The 19,646-nt window shown below is 36.9% G+C and overlaps 1 protein-coding gene across 3 annotated transcripts; it reads right to left on the bottom strand.

Annotated features, from left to right (window-relative positions):
- Positions 1–619: 619 nt before the first annotated feature.
- LOC127809736 (uncharacterized) lies at positions 620–15,885 on the bottom strand. Of its 3 annotated transcripts, none has more exons than XM_052348765.1 (7): positions 15,739–15,885; positions 2,834–2,956; positions 2,684–2,746; positions 2,542–2,589; positions 2,383–2,436; positions 1,034–1,091; positions 620–912 (listed from the first exon to the last, which is right to left on the bottom strand). In XM_052348765.1, the coding sequence occupies exons 2-7, from the start codon at positions 2,924–2,926 to the stop codon at positions 872–874; spliced, it is 357 nt and encodes a 118-aa protein (XP_052204725.1). In that variant the 5' UTR covers positions 2,927–2,956; positions 15,739–15,885; the 3' UTR covers positions 620–871. The 3 variants fall into 3 exon arrangements, with proteins under 3 accessions (XP_052204725.1, XP_052204727.1, XP_052204726.1); XM_052348767.1 differs by having other exon boundaries at positions 2,834–2,942; positions 15,739–15,884; XM_052348766.1 differs by having other exon boundaries at positions 15,743–15,869.
- Positions 15,886–19,646: the final 3,761 nt, after the last annotated feature.

Genomic DNA, 19,646 nt, shown 5'->3' with positions numbered 1-19,646 from the left:
TTTTCAGTGTTGCCAGAACAATTCATTACTCGATGAAAGCTTTGGAGAAGAAGCAAAATTGTTAGGATAATGATTTGAGAATTTTGGCAGGCCGAGAAGGGGCTGAAATGGGCATATTTCGCCTCTTTGGGCTGCCGTGGGCCTCTCAAATTCAAATTCAAATTCGGGTTCTTCATCAATGTCCGAATTGTGATGTTACGAGGTGCAATGGGTTTGTTTGTTTTTTTCTTATTTGTTTCTGGAAAATGTCAAGTAAATAGATGATATTAAATATGATTCATATGATGGAAATTTTAAGTTATGAATAAATGAATATAAAAATATATATATATATTTCTTGTTTGTTAAGATTTCATCTCAAACCATTACTTGGATTAGGGTTTGATGTTTGAGGTAAAGATGAAATAACATCATCTACAGCAATTTGCAAATGAATTTTCATATTTTAATTAAAAAAAAGTTCGTGGTATGACAACTCAAAATATTAAATTTAATTAAATTCTATAAATTTATATTCAAGATTAAAGTTTCATTTGTTTGCACAACCGGCTCCCCAGTTTGGCAGCAAAATCACGGCCCAAAATGAACAAGAAAAAAGAAAAAGTCAAAATGTCAGCTGTAAGTTCTCTGCTCATAAACCAGGAGACATCCATTCTCCCTCGGTAGGGAAAGGAGCAAGAAGGTTTAGCTAACTGTCCAAAGTACAGTTGCAGAGCTACAGTCGATTGTTTTCCTTCCCCCAAACATTAAAAACTTTTTGCCAAATTTATTGAAACAACAGGAATGCACTCTCATAATCTCTATTCTGATATAATGACGAATCATCAATAATGTTCGCAAGGCAAAGATCAATGGACTCACATCCGGCCTCTCATTCATTTGCAGCTGTATCCTCCGGTGAAGCATTCCCTCCTACGAGGCGAGTTATGTGTTACAGTTAGCATTTTTCTTTTTTCTAATGAAAAAATGATGTTTATTGGTTCGATAAAATGAACAATTTTTATGGCAGCTACAGCCTGAGCATTGCGCATACCTTCGCCATCTGATGGCGCATAAGGCGATTTCCGGTATCGTGTTTGCTGCTGTGTTGGCTGGAAGTTTGAGAGACAAACAAATAAATCGTAAAATGCCAGAAGGAAGATAAGTATTTGGAGAGAGAGAGAGAGAGAGAGAGATTATGGCTGAAACTGTTTTATTTCGACAATTTAATGTATCAACAGGTGGAAAGGCATGCTACACCAAGCTATTCAACTTCTAGGCTCTAGGGTGATTTAAAGTGAGTTTACTCTAATTCTAGCACAGATGGAAAGAAGATTGTAAAGCCTTTTGACCGAAAAGCTAAAAGAGATTGAATAAGCAGACTGCCAACTACTTTTTGTGGTAGTCTAAACCTCAACTTTTGTTTTAATTCAAAGGATAAAATTAAATAGCACTCAATAGAGCCAAACCCTTTTCACATGACCTTTCTCAATGGCATTCATTTTCCTTTTGATTGAGAAACTTTTGTTCCAAGTATAAATTTAGTAATCCAAATGTTCTGGATCAACGAGTTTCAAGATCTTGTTATTTATTTATTATTATTTTGTGGATGAGATTTTCCATTTTATTTATTCGGAGGCCATGAAAATAAAGATCTAACAATATAATTGATATGGCATTTTATGAGTTCCCAGTAAATTGCAAAGTGAAAGCAATTACACTGGTATTAGCTCTCGGTTTTGTAAGTCCTACTTCAATTTGCTAAGCTACAAACAGCCCATTGTAGCCGGAGCCCTTTGTCTGGGTGGCTTTGAGAGAGTATAAGAGGATGTTTTATTTTATTTTCATCATGCTTTTCTCACTGTTAGAGGCTTATTTGCCATTCTCTACCCTCTTCTTTTGTATTGGTAGCGAATTATGTCCTCTTTCACCAATCTCAATTTTCCCAGTTCCAGGATAACATTCTCCATCATTTTGACATTTTTTTTTCTCAAGGCACACTAGGGTGATTGTTATATATCCAAATTATTTCGCTGTAGGGTATGTAAATTGCAACAAGTTTCAGACAGTTAGCACGACATCAATACTCTAAGAGTGTGTTTGATTGCACACATTTACTATGAAAAATATATAATTATTACACATTTTCTATAAAAAACAATCAAACACTCTTAACTTTTCTATAAAAAAATATGTATGGTACAAGCATTTAAAGCTTCTTTCCATGGAATTCATTTTCCAAGGGGGTGGGGTGGTTTTTGTTTTCTAGGAAATATTACCTAAAATTAAATTCTAAGTAATGCAATCAAACACACCTTAAGTGAAAAATCATAAAAATACTGGTAATTTAGGCAAATAGCACAACCACGATTTTAAATAAAAGAAATAAAATTTCATGAGTACCTGTAACTTTGGTCGAAGTTTCTCAAGGGGTCCCTTGGGCTTCTCACCGCCTTGCTGTTATTGTCAGGGAGATTGAATGGTATTAAATTGGAGCAGGCATTTCAAATGCCATAAGCCTCTAGCTGCCAAGTAAAAGGGTAGAGTTACAGAAAAAAGTACCTTTCCCAGAGCCCAATCAGCAGAGTCAAAGTAAGCCCGTTCATGGTCCTGGTATCAAATGTGCTTGTGAGAAAAAAGCCAAAATATTTATTGAGTTAGGATGCTACCCTAGACTTATAAAAATAAATAAATAAGATATTACCTTAGATATCAGTGGTGGTTTCTTGGGCATAATTCCTCCATACTTCTTCTTCACGGCTTCGTCCTATGGGAAACAACATTCCAGTACAAGAAATGAGAAACTGCTGGAACAGTACAATACAAATGAAGACAGGTAGTATATAGAAACAACCTCCTCTTGGGATGATGGCACGGCCTTTTCGGAGTCATCTGGGACATCTTCAACCACACGTTCTTGATCTTTGACATCCTCCATACCAGACATATTGTCCTTGTGCAACCTAATGTATAGCAGCTGCAACAGTATAAACCATTGGTTTCCCCCAACATTTGCTCTCATGAATGATGCAGTATAAAAAGATCAACAATCACTTACCAGTCAAATTAAGAAAACAATAAGATACTGCTAATTTAGAAAATAAATTTAAACAGACACCATCCTATAATTGCCTATTAGTTTAGGGCTACAGACTTAGAATCTTAATTACCTTAATCAACACACTTTAAAGAAGGGGGTCAATCTTACTTCCTACAAGAACTCTTAATCCACCTGATGCTATTGACATCACTATTTAACTACATGGGCAATGAACATCTGTGTGTGACTTAGAAGATAAATTGATGGAACACGCAACTTTAGAGGACAAATGAAAAAAAGAAACAAGAAGGAAAACTTAGGAAACAACAGCATATCTCAAGTCCCTTTACTAAGTGAAACATATCTGCATCATATTTGGAATTTATCCACTAACATGCCTTCTGTTAAGCATGAAATATTGATGCCTCAAAGCAATGCTCCAAGCAGAGTTGATTTGACTCGTGGCCATTACCTCCTCATCTTTTAATGACGTGTTGGAAAATAATTAAGGTTATTATGGCATCTTTTCCATGGAAAGTCATTGATCCTGAATAGGATAGAAAAATTACTCTATTTGCAAGCTTAAATGCAAACAGCAAGGATTCACCAGTGGGATATATTAGAACAAGAGTCTTCCTCCTTTGTGCAAAATAGAGAGAGGAAAAGGGTGTTAGGCCCCCGGTTTTGCATACTTACTCTAGGCGTCACAAGAAGCTGAAGGGAGTTGGAAGTACAGCTGGAGGAAGCTTCGACCAGCATGTGCGCGAGGGATAGGATAGATATTTGGCTGGTTTGTGTAACAAACCAGCAGACATGCCTGCATAACCAAATACGGTTATGCAGGAGAGAGAGGGGAATAACAGCATATAAAAGGGGTAGGAAGAGAGGTAGAGGGTGTGAAGAATTTGGAGTAATTGTAGGAGAGTTCTGGGCCTCTCGAACGCCCAATTGTTGTTGTACTTACTTTTATTTTCTGTAATTCCAATTCTGAAATACAATTCAATCCATTTCATCCATTGGAGATCCTTCCTATCGGTTGGATTCCATCATTTTGGTATCAGAGCATCTTTGATCATCATGGTAAACTTAACCGAGAGAGTGGGGACCTGGAGGGGAAGGTTGACACGATGAGGGAGAGATTCAAACCATAAATCGGAACGTAGCCGAGATGCTGGAGCAATTCGCTATCATGCGCACAAGGTGGGACGAACAGGAACGGGAGCGGAAGGCTAAGGCTCATGGGAACGACTGGCCACCGGATTTGACCCCAGATTCCGAAATGACACCAGGGGGGGTATGAGTCACAGAATGGAAGGAAGCATGAACGCTGCATGGCGACCGGAGGGGAGAGGTAGGCGGCTGGAAATGCCTACCTTCGAAAGAGACAATCCAGACGACTGGATTTTCAGGGCGAAAAGATACTTCACGGTCAACCAGCTGTCGGAGGACGAGAAGATCGAGTCAGCCGCATTGTGCTTCGAGGCAGGGGCCCTCGCTTGGTTCCAGTGGGAGTCTAGGCGCAGGGGGATCCGCAGCTGGGAAGGGCTCAAGCAAGGAATTCTTAACCGATTCCGCCCAACTCAAGAAGGGTCGCTGGAAGAGAGGTTCCTAGCTCTGCGACAAGAAGGTACGGTTAAGGAGTATAGGCTGATGTTTGAGACGTTGGCGGTACCTGTGTCGGACGTCTCTAAGGCGTTTTTGGAAGGACATTTCATCAACGGTCTTAAGCCTGAAATTAAGGCTGAGATCAGGGTACTTTAACCCAGGGGGTTGGATCGGGTCATGCTAATGGCGCAATATATTGAGGATAAAAATGCAGCCATCCTAACCTGCAGTAGGGGGTTCGGACCAGTGGGAAGTAAATTTCCCACCTACTCTACTTCCAACACCGTTAGAATCTCTCCCACTCAATCCAGAAGCCCGATTCCTTATTCGAGAGTCTCGAATCAGGCGAGCAGTAAGTTACCAGTGGCCGAGAGTGGTAGTAATGCTTCCTTTAAACGACTCAACGAGGCTGAGTGGAAAGCCAAGAGGGAGAAGGGATTGTGTTTCCGTTGTGATGAGAAGTACTCGATTGGTCACAGATGCAAGAACAAGGAACTGCACGTTATGATGATTTATGATGAAGAGAAAGAGAGGGCGGGGAACCACGGAAGTGAGGGAAGAAGAGGAAGGAGAGGATGTATGCCAAGGCAGCGAAATCATTGAACTCTCCATGAATTCAGTGGTTGGATTAACAACACCGCAGACCATGAAGCTACACGGTGTTATAGAAGGGCAACCAGTGGTAGTTCTGATTGACGGGGGGGCGACGCACAATTTCATAGCGACAGAGTTGGTTCAACAATTGGGGTTGCCGTGAACAGAAACGACTGGTTATGGTGTTATCATGGGAACCGGGATGGCAGTGCAAGGGGCCGGTATTTGCAAGGGGGTAAAGTTGCATCTACAAAACTTGCAAATAGTGGAAGATTTTCTACCTCTGGAGCTGGGTAGCTCAGATGTAATTCTTGGGATGAAGTGGTTGGCTGCGGTGGGAAAGATGAGAGTGGATTGGAAAGCCTTGACTATGAAGTTCCAGGTGGGGGGATTGGCCGTGACCTTGCAGGGAGATCCTAGCTTGAGCAAAAGCTTGGTATCCCTGAAAGCGATGATGAAGGCTTTCAAGGAGAATGGAGAAGGAATGTTGCTTGAGTTGGGAACAATGGCAGCTGATTACAGTGACAAAACGGTCGAGGTCCCACCGTTCCTTAAGGTGTTAGCTGAGTTTGAGGAGGTATTCTCAGCACCTGAAGGGCTGCCTCCTTCCCGAAAGAAGGATCATGCCATCAACCTGCTACCAGGCACCATTCCGGTTAGTGTGCGGCCCTATCGTTACCCTTATCTACAGAAAAACGAGATTGAGAAGATGGTAGGAGAGATGCTAGCAGCAGGGATCATACAACCCAGTTCCAGCCCTTTTTCTAGTCCGGTTCTGCTGGTCAAGAAGAAGGATGGAGGGTGGCGGTTCTGTGTGGATTATCGGGCATTGAATAAGGTGACAGTGGCCGACAAATTTCCAATTCCAGTGATTGAAGAGTTGCTGGATGAGCTTCATGGGGCCAAAGTCTTCTCCAAACTCGACCTTAAGTCCGGGTATCACCAAATTCGCGTCAAGGCTGAGGATATTCCAAAGACAGCATTCCAGACACATGAAGGCCATTACGAATTCCTCGTAATGCCTTTTGGATTGACTAACGCGCCAGCCACGTTTCAGTCACTGATGAATGATATCTTCAGAGAACAGATGAGGCGTTTCGTGCTAGTTTTCTTTGATGACATCTTGGTTTTTAGCAAAGATTTTGAACAGCATGCACAACACTTGTGCTCGGTTCTGGAGGTATTGGCAGCTAACCATTTGTTTGCGAATAAGAAGAAGTGTTCATTCGGACAACTGGAAATTGAGTACTTGGGTTATATTATATTGCAAGAAGGAGTCTCGGCTGATTATAGCAAGGTAAAAGCCATGTTGGAGTGGCCCTCCCCTGCCACATTGAAGGAGTTGCGAGGTTTTCTTGGTCTCACCGGATACTACAGGCGTTTTGTTAAAGATTATGGCAAGATAGCATGGCCACTCACGGACAGACTTAGGAAGGGTAATTTCTTTTGGGATGAGGCTGCTGAGCAAGCCTTCCAACAGCTCAAAGCTGCCATGGTGTCATTGCCGGTGTTAGCTTTGCCGAATTTTGACAAGCCATTTGAGGTGGAGACAGATGCTTCTGGACATGGCATGGGGGCAGTATTAATGCAGGACCATCGACCTATTGCATACTTCAGTCAGGCGTTTAATCAGCTAGGAAGGAGGAAATCAGTGTATGAGAGGGAACTTATGGCTATCGTATTTGCAGTGCAAAAGTGGAGACACTACCCTTTGGGACAGAAATTTGTGGTCAGGACAGATCAAAAAAGTCTCAAGTTCTTGATGGAACAAAGATTGGTGAGTCCAGAGTATCAGAAGTGGATGGTTAAGTTAATGGGGTTTCAGTTTAAAATCCAATATAGACCTGGGTTAGAGAATAAAGCAGCTGATGGGTTGTCCCGCATCAGCCACTCTGTTGCCCTCCTCGCTTTAACTGTTCCTCAGATTCTCCAACTAGATCAGCTAGCTAAGGAGATAGCTGACAATGAAGGGCTGCAAAAGGTGGTCAAGGATCTCCAGCGGGATCCTACTTCCAGACCCCATTTTCAGTTGGTGGATGGTTTTCTCTTCTACAAGGGGAGGCTATATCTACCGAAGGGTTCTTCTCTCATCCCATTGCTCTTACATGAGGGTCATGATGGGAATGTTGGGGGGCACTCGGGATTCTTGAAGACTTACAAGAGGATTGCCGCAAGTGTATATTGGCTGGGAATGAAGAGGGACATTCACAGGTATGTAAGCCACTGTGCGATTTGCCAGCAAAACAAAGTTCTGGCACTCAAGCCAGGAGGGCTTTTGCAACCCCTTCCGATCCCAAATCAAATTTGGGAAGACCTTGCAATGGACTTTATCGAAGGCTTACCCAGGTCAGGAAAAATAGATTCGATTTTAGTGGTGGTTGATAGACTCAGCAAGTATGGCCATTTTGTTGGGCTGAAACACCCTTATTCTGCTGGAGAAGTGGCAGGAGTCTTCATCAAGGAGATTGTAAGGCTTCATGGTCTACCACGATCCATTGTATCTGATCGGGATAAGATCTTCATGAGCAAATTCTGGGAGGAACTGTTTCGTCTCCAAGGCACCAGGCTCCTACGCAGCGCAGCACAGCTTACCATCCACAAACGGATGGTCAAACGGAGGTGCTGAATAGGACATTGGAGACATACCTTCGTTGCTTTGCTTCTTCCAAGCCTAAATCTTGGTTTGTGTGGCTGCCGTGGGCGGAATTGTGGTACAATACTTCATACCACACAGCCTCTAGAACTACACCTTTCCAGGCCGTCTATGGACGTGAACCGCCAGCAATACTTAAAGTTGAAAGGGGCTCCACACCGGTTTCAATAGTGGAACAGCAGCTTGTCGAGAGAGACCACATTCTGGAGGAACTGAAGGCACAGCTACAAAGAGCTCAAGCTATTATGAAGAAGGGGGCTGATATGAAGAGAAGAGCAGTGAAGTTTGAAGTAGGGGACTTAGTTTACCTAAAACTAATTCCCTATCGTCGAAAGTCATTGGCTGGTCGTACTAATGAGAAATTGGCTCCTAGATTTTATGGTCCGTTTGAGGTGGAGAGGGAGGTTGGACCTGTGGCTTACAGGTTAAAGTTACCTTCATCTTGCAGCATTCACCTAGTATTCCATGTATCCCAGCTGCGAGAAGCCAAGGGGGCATTGCAAGCCGCGGTGGGTATTCCCAATCAGTTAAGTGCAAAGCTGGAGATGCTGGTTGAACCGGAGGCAGTGTTGGGAGTCAGACCAGGCAAAGGAAATAATGTGGGAGGTTTGGACGTTCTACTGCAATGGAAGGGGTTACCACCATTGGAAGCCACTTGGGAGCCTTTCCACCTCATTCAACAGCAGTTTCCAGGTTTTCACCTTGAGGACAAGGTGAAAGTTGGGGGAGGGAGTGATGTTAGGCCCCCGGTTTTGCATACTTACTCTAGGCGTCACAAGCAGCTGAAGGGAGTTGGAAGTACAGCTGGAGGAAGCTTCGACCAGCATGTGCGCGAGGGATAGGATAGATATTTGGCTGGTTTGTGTAACAAACCAGCAGACACGCCTGCATAACCAAATACGGTTATGCAGAGAGGGGAATAACAACATATAAAAGGGGTAGGAAGAGAGGTAGAGGGTGTGAAGAATTTGGAGTAATTGTAGGAGAGTTCTGGGCCTCTCGAACGCCCAGTTGCTGCTGTACTTACTTTTATTTTCTGTAATTCCAATTCTGAAATACAATTCAATCCATTTCATCCATTGGAGATCCTTCCTATCGGTTGGATTCCATCAAAGGGAACTTCTATATTATCCACAGATATCTCATGCCTATCCTACAAAAGAAAGAAACTATGTAATTTGAATGCGACAAGTATAACAACTTGTGTTTTGGGAAAAGGATCTAAGATTGTCAACAAACTGAATTATATAAAAATGTGCACAAAATCATCACCCAAAGTTGAATATATTACATGCAACAAATGTCAGATTGCGTTACTGAGAGAGAAGTTTTCAGGTCCCCATAAGGAACCTACTTGGCAAACATATTGAGTCATTAATGACTTTTAGCCAACATAAAAGGATAGATGAAAGTGTTGTGAGTGGCAACTTCTACAGCACTACCTATCCGCCACATGGTTTTCTAGGTCAGCAGCAAAACATTTGCTGAACATGTTTAACCATAACATAGCATCATTGTTATTCATGCAACCTTTACTGCTGATTGCAGCCTAATAGGTTTTATAGTAGAAGAATATATCAAACAAAACATTGATTAGTGACTCAAAGTTCACCTTGTAAAAAGAAAATTAAGAAAACGCATTACACTGAATGGCAAACAAAATCCTATCTCCCCATCTGCAGAAAAGCAAGAACATATTTTAGAGGATATGCAGAGATACGAAGTTGTACTTTGAAGATCTTTTTAGTTAACTCACAATTCACCTGTTACCATCCTAATATGATATTCCTTTCTACTTTTTGCCATACAACTTATATGATATCTTCTTTTTTATATAATTAATGAATTGTATATCAGTATGACAGGAAGAAAAGATGCCAAGGCAACCACCCATCTATTTGAATATCAACAAAGAAGAAAAAAAGCAAATGGTGATTCCTCGTATCCTTAAAAACTTGAAAATAAGTTTTCCTCTCATTAGAATATTTTACACAGACATTTCTATTTGAAAGACTTAGCCCAGCTGATATCTTTGCAGGGTTTAAGTTGTGAATAAAGCAACCAGAGAGAATAAAGAAAAGGAGCAAATTGTAATCCAACAAAAATTTGAAAGAAAAATAAATGCTAATGGTTATGCTGGCATGCACCAATTAAGAATGTAAGGGATAGGTGTGTAATTTCCTACATCCCAAACAAACGAAAGAACTTTCAAATACTAAAGAAAATCCTTCAGGATGTATGTGATGTAACGAAAGTTGGTTTAGAGCAGCTCAAATTGCATGACGCCTTGGGAAGCTGGATTGGATCTAAAGATGTGACAAAATGAACGAAATAATTCAATTATAACAAACTTATGATGCAAGTTCTTTCTGAGAATTACAAAGGAGATGTAAATTTTTGGAATGACCTTTGATTTTGTAGCTATCACAAAAAATAGCATTATATTGAAATCCATATTACAGAAAGTTGCCATTACACTAATACTCTCAGCAAAGAATTGTAACAGAACAAACGGCTGAAATTATTGAGGGTTCAAAGTAAATAGAGAAGGATGAAATTGGCAAGCCAGCTCAAAACACCATGGATCCAACAAGAATTACATCCTACAAAACCGGACACAATTTCATTGGATCTTAGGTTGTGTAACACATGGAGATGAAACAGAAATGAACATATACCAGTAAGAGATACTTCAGTGGTACAGCCACTGAAGACACAAAATTAAACTAGAAAAAGTATTGTCGAGAACTAAATTAATGTTGCACTCCCACATAATCATTCTAAACTAAATTACTTGTTGTTTAAGGAGGCCTTGTCTGGCTTCCTTTTCAAGTGTAGTGTTGTCCCAAATAAAATAATCGGACCATGTCATAAACATCTAGGAACCAACCTAAGACATCTATAAGGCTTATCCAACATCAATTTTCTTTTCCCAAATTGTGAACTAAAAGCTCCAGGATGTCCAAGCACCGTGTCAATTTCAAAACAGCACTCCTTATAATCTGCACAATTTGTAGGCTAAAGCCACAGTGTTAAAGGTTGTCTCGAGTATATGGTATAAGAAGAAGATGATGGCGGTAGAAGTGAATGATGTCAGTTTGCTAGAGTTCCTTTTGAAGATTTTAGATAGAAGTTGAAACCTAAATTGTAATTAGTTATAGGTTGGGGGTGTAAACTGTAAATATTTGAAAGTCTTCATTGGGGTTCTGCCTCCTATTATAAATAGAGGGCAAGGGGTAGCAAATGGAGAGAGAGTTCTCATTTTTTCTGTTTGTAACGAGTGCTGATTGTTTCTGAGAGAAAGGCTAGGGCTGTTAGCTTTGCAATCTTGGGAGAAAACAATTGTGGCGCTCAGGAATAGAAGGGAGAGAAGGGCCGCTACTGTACTGATCATTTTCTGGAAATAAAGACTGCTCTCAGGAGGATCTTAGAGGCTGGATGTAGTGCCATTCACATGGCATGAACCAGAATAATCTTGATGTTCTTGTGGATGTGTGGTTTGTGTTTCTTGTTTGGTTTAATTCTGTTTTCTATTTTATTTTCTGTTGATTCTATTAAATCTGTTCCTTAGATCAAATCCGTGAGTGTGTGAGAGTAAGTGTGGTAGAATTTCTATCCAAGAAATTAGTTCCAGCAACCCTAGATATAACACACAGGCTAAAGAAAATAAAAAAATTTAGCAGCTCAGCTACTTCACATCTCAATTAACCAACTGAGAGCATAACATGACGAAAAAACCAAAGTCCGCACATAGGAACACGAAATCTCATTAATGAAATGATCTGACACCAACTGAATTGACGTCCCACAACTTTCTAAGGTCTAGATTTCTAAAATTGAAATATGAACCTGAGAACGTAATAGATCCAAAAACACAATAGATTTTCACACACATTAGCATATAAAAACATAGAGAGAAATCTATGACGAAACCAAAATCAGAACAAATCATACAAATCGAATCCAAAAAATTACATGAAAGATATCGATCCATTTACGTACCTACCAAATGAGATCTCAAATTCATGTTCTCTTCTTCTATCTTTGATCGAGAAGATGAATTTGAGAGAGGGAGGCTTTTTGCATCGTTGTGGAAGACGAGCGATGAAGGATTGGGTTTATTATCCTCTGTAGTTATGGTAGGATTTATTTTTGTGATGCATTGCTTTAAGCTATTGTTTATGAAGTGAAGGTACAACCAATGCAGCCAACATTTGGGGGCACGGAGGATCTGTGGCGGAGATGAGGAGTTGGTGTTAACCAATAGATCTGGTTCTCTCAGTCGGAAATATATTTATTTTTATTTCCATGATTCCATCTCTATCTTTTTCTTTATTTTAATTTATTTTGCTATGTTATTTTAATTTTGGTACTGTTTGTCCAATAAAGTGGGTTCATGCCCAAAGATAAGCCCATACCCAAAGAAAGAGGTTCAAGAGCGTATTGAAAAAAGAAATCCACATAAACAAGCCACAGGAGTATTATGAAGTCATTTGATGATTGAGACTGAGGGGGATCACCCCGAGTGACCGAGCTACCTAAATGAGAGGCTGGCGAGAGACTAAAGCGGGAGACTCGCGAGAGGCCAATGAGGTCATATGAGGACTAGTATCGCCGAGTGATTTCACTTGGGAGCTTCTCTCGATGCCATCAAGAGACCTTCCCAAGAATTCATGAGTCACTCGACCATTGCTATTCGGAAGATTCTTGTGCTCTAAAATCCTCACCTATAAATTCGAAAGAGAACCTAAAATGCTTGCCGAACCTCGTGGCTCTAATTCCACTTGTCAGTCTTCTCCCCCTATAAAAAGGAGAATCCTCCTCTAGCAAAAGTATGTTCAATACTCTTTTCTTATACCCATTACTTCCAAATCCATACAAGTCTTAAAATTGTCCTTAAGTCTTTCCATCAATATTCATCAATGTTCCCAAAATATTTTCACATATATTTTTTTCTATGTGCATCACATCCAAATTATGTCGTAATTTCAATGTTTTCCAATAAGGCAATTCAAAAAATATACTTTTCTTTGTCCAATTCAGCTCTTGTTCAACACGTTTACATTTTCTTGTATTAGATTGCTTTCCAAATCTCACATCTGGAACATAAGCAAGTTGTCTTAATATATCATTTACATATAACTTTTCCGGTTCTGACTGATACTCTGGCTTACCATTAAATATTTTACTTTTTCTCCATGGATGTTGTTTATCCAAGTATCTACGATGACCCATGTAACATTGTTTTTTCCCATTCTTTAAAGTAGGCGAGCATGTCCAGTCATTGCAAATAGGACAAGCTAACTTTCCCTTTATACTCCACCCAAATAACATTTCGTAAGCAAGAAAATCATTTATGGTCCATGACAATACAGCATGCAATTGAAACTTATCACCAAAATATGCAACATATGTTTCAACTCCCTCTTCCTATAATTCTTTCAACTCCTCTATTAATGGTTGCAAATATACATCAATATCATTCCCAGAAGAATCCTTACCAGGGATAAGCACAGACAAAAATATAAATGCCTCTTTCATACGTTTCCAAGGTGGCAAATTATAGGGCAATAAAATAACTGGCCACATGGAATAATTAGTGCTCATATTGCCAAATGGGTTAAATCCATTGCTAGAAAGGTGTAGTCGCACATTGCGAGGATCTCGAGCAAACCAACTATGTAACTTATCGGAAAGAGCATCAGTCGGGTGCCTAATTGTATCATCATCAACACGTTTTTCTCTATGCCACCTCATTTCTTCTACAATTTCTTTGGACATGAATAATCTTTGGAGTCTAGGTTTCAAAAGGAAAATATCTAACCACCTTTTGAGCAATCTTCTTACGTTTACCCTTTCCAAACTTCCATCTAGAAGCTTTACAAGCTAGATTAGCACATTGATCAAGATGTTCATACTCCTTCTGATATAATATGCAATTATTCACACATGCATCTATCTTCATATGGCTAAGGCCAAGATCGCGCATTAATTTCTTCATCTCATAATAAGAGTTTGAAGTGTTTCACCTTCTGGAAGAGCATCCTTGAACAACTCTAGATTTAGACTAAAAGACTTGTTATTGCAATTAGTTATTGCCTTATTGTACAACATCTTGATAAGAAAAGATAACTTCGAGTACTTCTTGCAACCAAGACAAAGTTCATATTCAGCATCATTCAATAGTCTAGTAAATTTCTCAAGTTCTCTTTTAGACATACATGTGCAATGGGTATTGGAAATTTCCTCTATATTAGCTTCCATAAGGTTTCCTCTATGCATGTCATACAACATTCTTTGAACATCATTATGATCATGAACTTGATCATCAAAATCACCTCCATCATATGAATCACCACATTGATTAACATTATCTAATTGAAAAGACTCACCATGATGTATCCATTGAGTATAGTTTTCCAGCATCCCATAAAGAAAAATATCTTGTTTGACTTATGTTAAACTTTTCAAGATACAATTGTTACAGGTTTGGCATGGGCATCAGATTCTACCAACGAAGTCAAGATGATCTTTCGCAACATCTAAGAAATCTCGAACCCCTTGAATGTATGCGGGGCAAAATTTATTCTTGAGTTTTATCCAACTTCTATCCATCAAGTTATCCTAATATTAAAGAACAAAAAAAAAAAGAAATGAAAACTAAGCAATTCAATAACTCATAAAAAAAATTACGACAAATTAATTAAAGGATGGTAAATTAAATATTGATTTAGTTAATCACTATCTTCTCATTTCGAAACCCTTGAATGTATGCAGAGCAGAATTTATTTAACGGTCATAATCTCTTTACGAACAACACAAACTACAAGATGTTGTTACGATTTGCCCTCTTATATACAACAAAACAACAAAAAATGTCTTTATGACAATCAACTAATGCCTTATGTTAATAGCCCATTTGAGTGTGAAGTCATTTTCAATTTTCTATTTTCTATTTTCCTTCACTTACTGAAAAAATAAAGAGAAAAATTCATTTACTACATTGATGAATACAATTTTCATTTTAAAAAAGTAAAAATATCAAAATATATTTTTCTACTGATATTTTATTTCCACTCTTCATCCACCTAATTTTAGTCACCAACTAGCTACACTCTACTCATCAACTTAAACCGTCCTTTTTAATAGCCATTATTTGCCTAATTTACATGATCGCAATGTTAAATAAATAAATAAAAGTAAAACAGAAAGTAATTAGATTTGTGGAAGGAGAAAAGTTAGTAGGTGAATAATTAAAAATAATTACTTACATAAAAAGAAGTAGAGTGGAGAAAACCAAAATTCCCCCAAGTTCAAACATATTTAGTACTAAAATAAACCAACAATAATCCTTGTTCAAGCATTTGCAGTTGTAAATACAAAACCAATCACCAATTGTACAAGCATTCTGGGTTACAGTCCAGCCATTTTGGGGAATTCTAGAATTCACAGTTGCAAGCGCCACTGTTTTTATGAAAACGCTCGTGTTTTGAGTTTCAACACCAATCATTCTCCTACCAACATACCCACAAAAAGAAATAGGAAAAAAAACAACCAAATAAACCATACATAAGCTCTCAAACTTCTAAAGAGAGGGCTTGCACGAGCAATGAAGGTTCCAGAAAACGAAGAGGAACACTGCCAGTCGCCGCCGGCCACCGCATCCGGCCGTTTCCGGCGATCAGAGGCAAGCACCCGACACCCTTACCCCCATCGACCAACATACCCAAAAACCAACAAAATCCAACCGTCGGATTTCTGTAGATCCATGTTTAAAATTCTGGCCAAACACCCAAATCCCGCATATACGTATATATATCATGGATATATACTGAAAAAAATGTGCTGATGAAACTGAAAGACTTACCTACTTGTAGATCGAGGTCACTTTCACCGTGAAAACGTGGTCGGATCGACGATCGGACGGTTGGATTTTGCAAAATCGGTGATTTTGAAAGCTGTTCTTGAGAGAATTGAGAGAGCAAAATTGGTGGGGGGAACTTTCGGTTCCCACCATCCACCCCATCCTATTTATATCCGACCCGATTGGCACGGGTCGGCCTTCCTCTTCTACCCGGTCCGCTGCCTTCTCTCTTTTTTTAAATATAGATATAGATATATGTATATATATCTCTAATTATTATATATTTTAATTCGAGTTTGAAAATGGCTAGAGAGCCTTTCTTTGTCGAGTTATTAAATACCATAACAAAAAAAAACAATAATGAAAGCAAGTACGAAGAATACACAAGGGTTATAATGATTCACTTTCGATATAATAGTTATATTCACTTGTCGTCGCCTAAATTCTATTTTACTATAATCAAGTTAAAAATTACAAAAGAATATCATCTTATATATAGGTAAAATTACAATAACAAATCGCTTGTATATCGCGGTTCAAATATTCTTTATGTGATATATGTATTGTAATATATGGAGATATGTGATTATTAGTGGGATCTAAAGAATACAATATTTTCAAAAAATGTATTTTTTTTGGAAGAATTCTTCCGAAAGAATCTCGTAACAACTTTATTAAGACTAACTACTCAAAGTGTATTTTGTAAGATATCAATCTTCCTCGTCGAACTTGGTTAAGTAGTAAAATCAATTTAATAACTTATAAGAATTATTGTTGTTGCCAACTTTTGAGCCACCTAGTGATTTCAATAATTAGAGCCCATCATTAAATTTCTTCAGCTGTGATGGTTTATATATTTAAAATAAGTTTAATCCAATAAATGATTTTTTGTAATTCTAAAATTAATTTTTTATCATTAGAACTTGCATTTTGGAAAAATATTGTATGGTGATTAATTTATTTGATTATGGACTCAACTATTTTATATTATTTACTTGATTCCATTACATCAATTGAAGATATTAATAATTATATGCTTTGAGTGAGTTTAAGGTAAGCTAATTATATTTATTTTCCTATTTTACATAATCATAATATTTATTTCACTAATTTTAACATATATAACTATTGTTGTAGTCATTTCTTTAGGATAATTATCCCAAATAATATAAGGTTGCGTTCTCTTTACTGTTTTCAAGTCATTTTTAGTTTTTAATTTTCTAAAATAATGAAAACATGTTTTCTTTAATGTTTTTAAAAATACATTTTTAAAAAAAAAATCATTATAAAGAAAACTCAAAACAACAAAAAGTTGTTTTGAGTGTTTTCATCCAAAACAAACTCTAAATTCAAAACACATTTATTTATTTAATTATTCATATTTTATTATTATAATGGAAAAAATATTATAAAATTCAATAACTTTAAAATATATATATATTTTTTAATAATATATTAACATTAAATAATTATAATTTACTGAATAATCAAATTTATTGAATAAAATATTATTAAAAAATTATTTTCAAAATTTCAAAGAGAACATGTTTTCTAATTTTTTGTTTTGAGAAATAGTTTTTCAAAATGACAAAGAGAACACGTTTTCAATTTTCTAAAAGCAGACTACCAAAATAGAAAACTGAGAATGAATTCAAAACTCAAAACTAAAAATTGAAAAGTAAAGAGAACGCAGCCTAATATTTTCAGGAGAAGTAATTCTTTTATAAGAGTCTTTTTAAAATGATTTCATACCAACTTTTGTGGAACTAACTTTTTAAAATCATATTTGGGTAGGATAGGAAGCATAATTTTTTAAAATCATGTTAAGGCCCTTGATTCTTGCAAGTTCAAGATTTCATTTCTATAGGAAGTACAATTTTTTTATTAATTCATATATAAAAATTAAGTTTATATTTGTAATACATCAAAATTAATTTTATTTATTTTGCATGTCTATAATTTTTTATTTAATATTTTTGAATTGATTTAAAGGCATCTTAAGCAGATTTGATTCACTCCTTATTAATTTGTTCTTAAACAATTTTCCACCTTATTAATATTTTATGCCCTCATTTACATCCTTAAAGACTTTTCATCCTCTTTATTCATTTTATTTCCCCATTTACATCTTCTTTGAGGAGGTGTGATCTACAGTTTTCTTTCTACGATTGAACATTCTCTTGATTTAACCGTTTCCAACGTCTTTTTTCGGATTAAGCAAATTTAGTTTTTATGTTATCTATCATAGAAAACCCACTAGGTGTAATTAAGCCTTATACCACTTGGCCAATCGATTTATTGGCTAATTGATTTTGGCTTTTCCATTAATCAATTGCCTCTATTTTGTGTACACTAAAACATTATTAGGGGTGGGTGCGAGTTCATTGCTCACAATTTATTTTTTTGTTACTCCTCTTATAATTGTCGTATAATTAAGATAAGTACTTGATTAATTAAAGTTTGCATTTTTTAATTTTTACACTTATAAGGCTTACACAACTTAACATTGGGCTCAGAGCTATTTGTTTTTCTTTTTTCTAACTTAGTTGAATTTTTTTTTTTCTTTTCAATGGAAGAAAATATATGTCACGAGTTAACAGTTGATTTGTGCATGCAGAGTCTTATAGGCATACATGTCAACTTACATATTGTGCACACGCATACACATTGAGGTAAACATACACATACAGAGAGAGGGAGGGAGGATGGGTAGATAAATAAAATACGGCATTTTAGTTTTTCTTTTTTTATTTCTATCTATCTTGTAATATAGTTTGATTTAATAAATAAATACATTGAAAATTTCACTTGGTAGTCGATAAACAATATTACTATGGATGACTTACATATTTTTGTTTTATTATATAATAGATTTAATTGCTATGACACCTGATCATAAAAAAAAGTTACTTCGAAAGCAAAATCTATTATTGTACCGTTAAATGTTCCTATTACACGTGTGCAATCCAAATTCAATATTTTACCATCAAAGATTTCTAGTACACAAATACAATCCACTATTTTGACACATAATTCCAATAAGAGCGTCACTTTGCCAACCATGGTTCATGCCACCATCAAGAATAAATGATAGTATTCCACCATCTACTTTGAATGAGATTGGGAGTTCATCAATTTCTTCAAATGACACGGTGACAATTGAGTCAACAATTGGTGGAGATTAGTTTTTTATTTATATTTTTTTAGCTTTCTAATTAATTATTTATCCATTAATGATATTTCTATTTTATTAATTTTAATTTCAATTTAGCTTGATAAACTTAGCTCATTTGTACAATGTGGTTAAATTACAACTGTTAATACAAAGAAAAGAGGTTGGGGTATAACTAGAGAATTTGAGGTTAAGAAGCTGATGAACGAGAGTAAAAAAAATTGGAGTTATCATTAGAAAATCAATACATCTATTAATTGGCCCTGTTGAAAAAATATTTAAAATGGAGATAGAAGTTGTCACTTGACTGTTGGCACCATTAAGGGTGTTTTATTGGAAAAAAATGATAGATGCTCTTAAGAAGCCTATTTTCTCAAAAATTGAGGTGAGATATATTTATAATTTTTTATTTTTTAGAAGAACTTTTATGCATTAATTAAATTTTATAATATACAAATTATTTATTTTGAACTAAATATTTATAGAGTGAATTTGATATAAAATTGAGTATCCACATACAAAAAAAAAAATAGTGGATAAAATTATAGTCAGGCATTTTATAATTTACAAATACCAATGCCATATGTATTACAAGAGATTTGCTACCCCAGATGAAGCACGTAAAAATCTTGTTGATCATATGGAATCGGATGATTGGAAAGCTTTATATACACATTTTGAAGAGGAAAAATTTAAGATAATATTTTATTTCTAACATTATTAGTTATTAAATTATGAA

Source organism: Diospyros lotus, chromosome 9 (genome assembly GCF_014633365.1).
Source record: "Diospyros lotus cultivar Yz01 chromosome 9, ASM1463336v1, whole genome shotgun sequence".
Classification (NCBI taxonomy): Eukaryota; Viridiplantae; Streptophyta; class Magnoliopsida; order Ericales; family Ebenaceae; genus Diospyros; species Diospyros lotus.
Note: the sequence above shows the minus strand (reverse complement) of the source record. Positions and strands in the feature narration are given on the sequence as shown.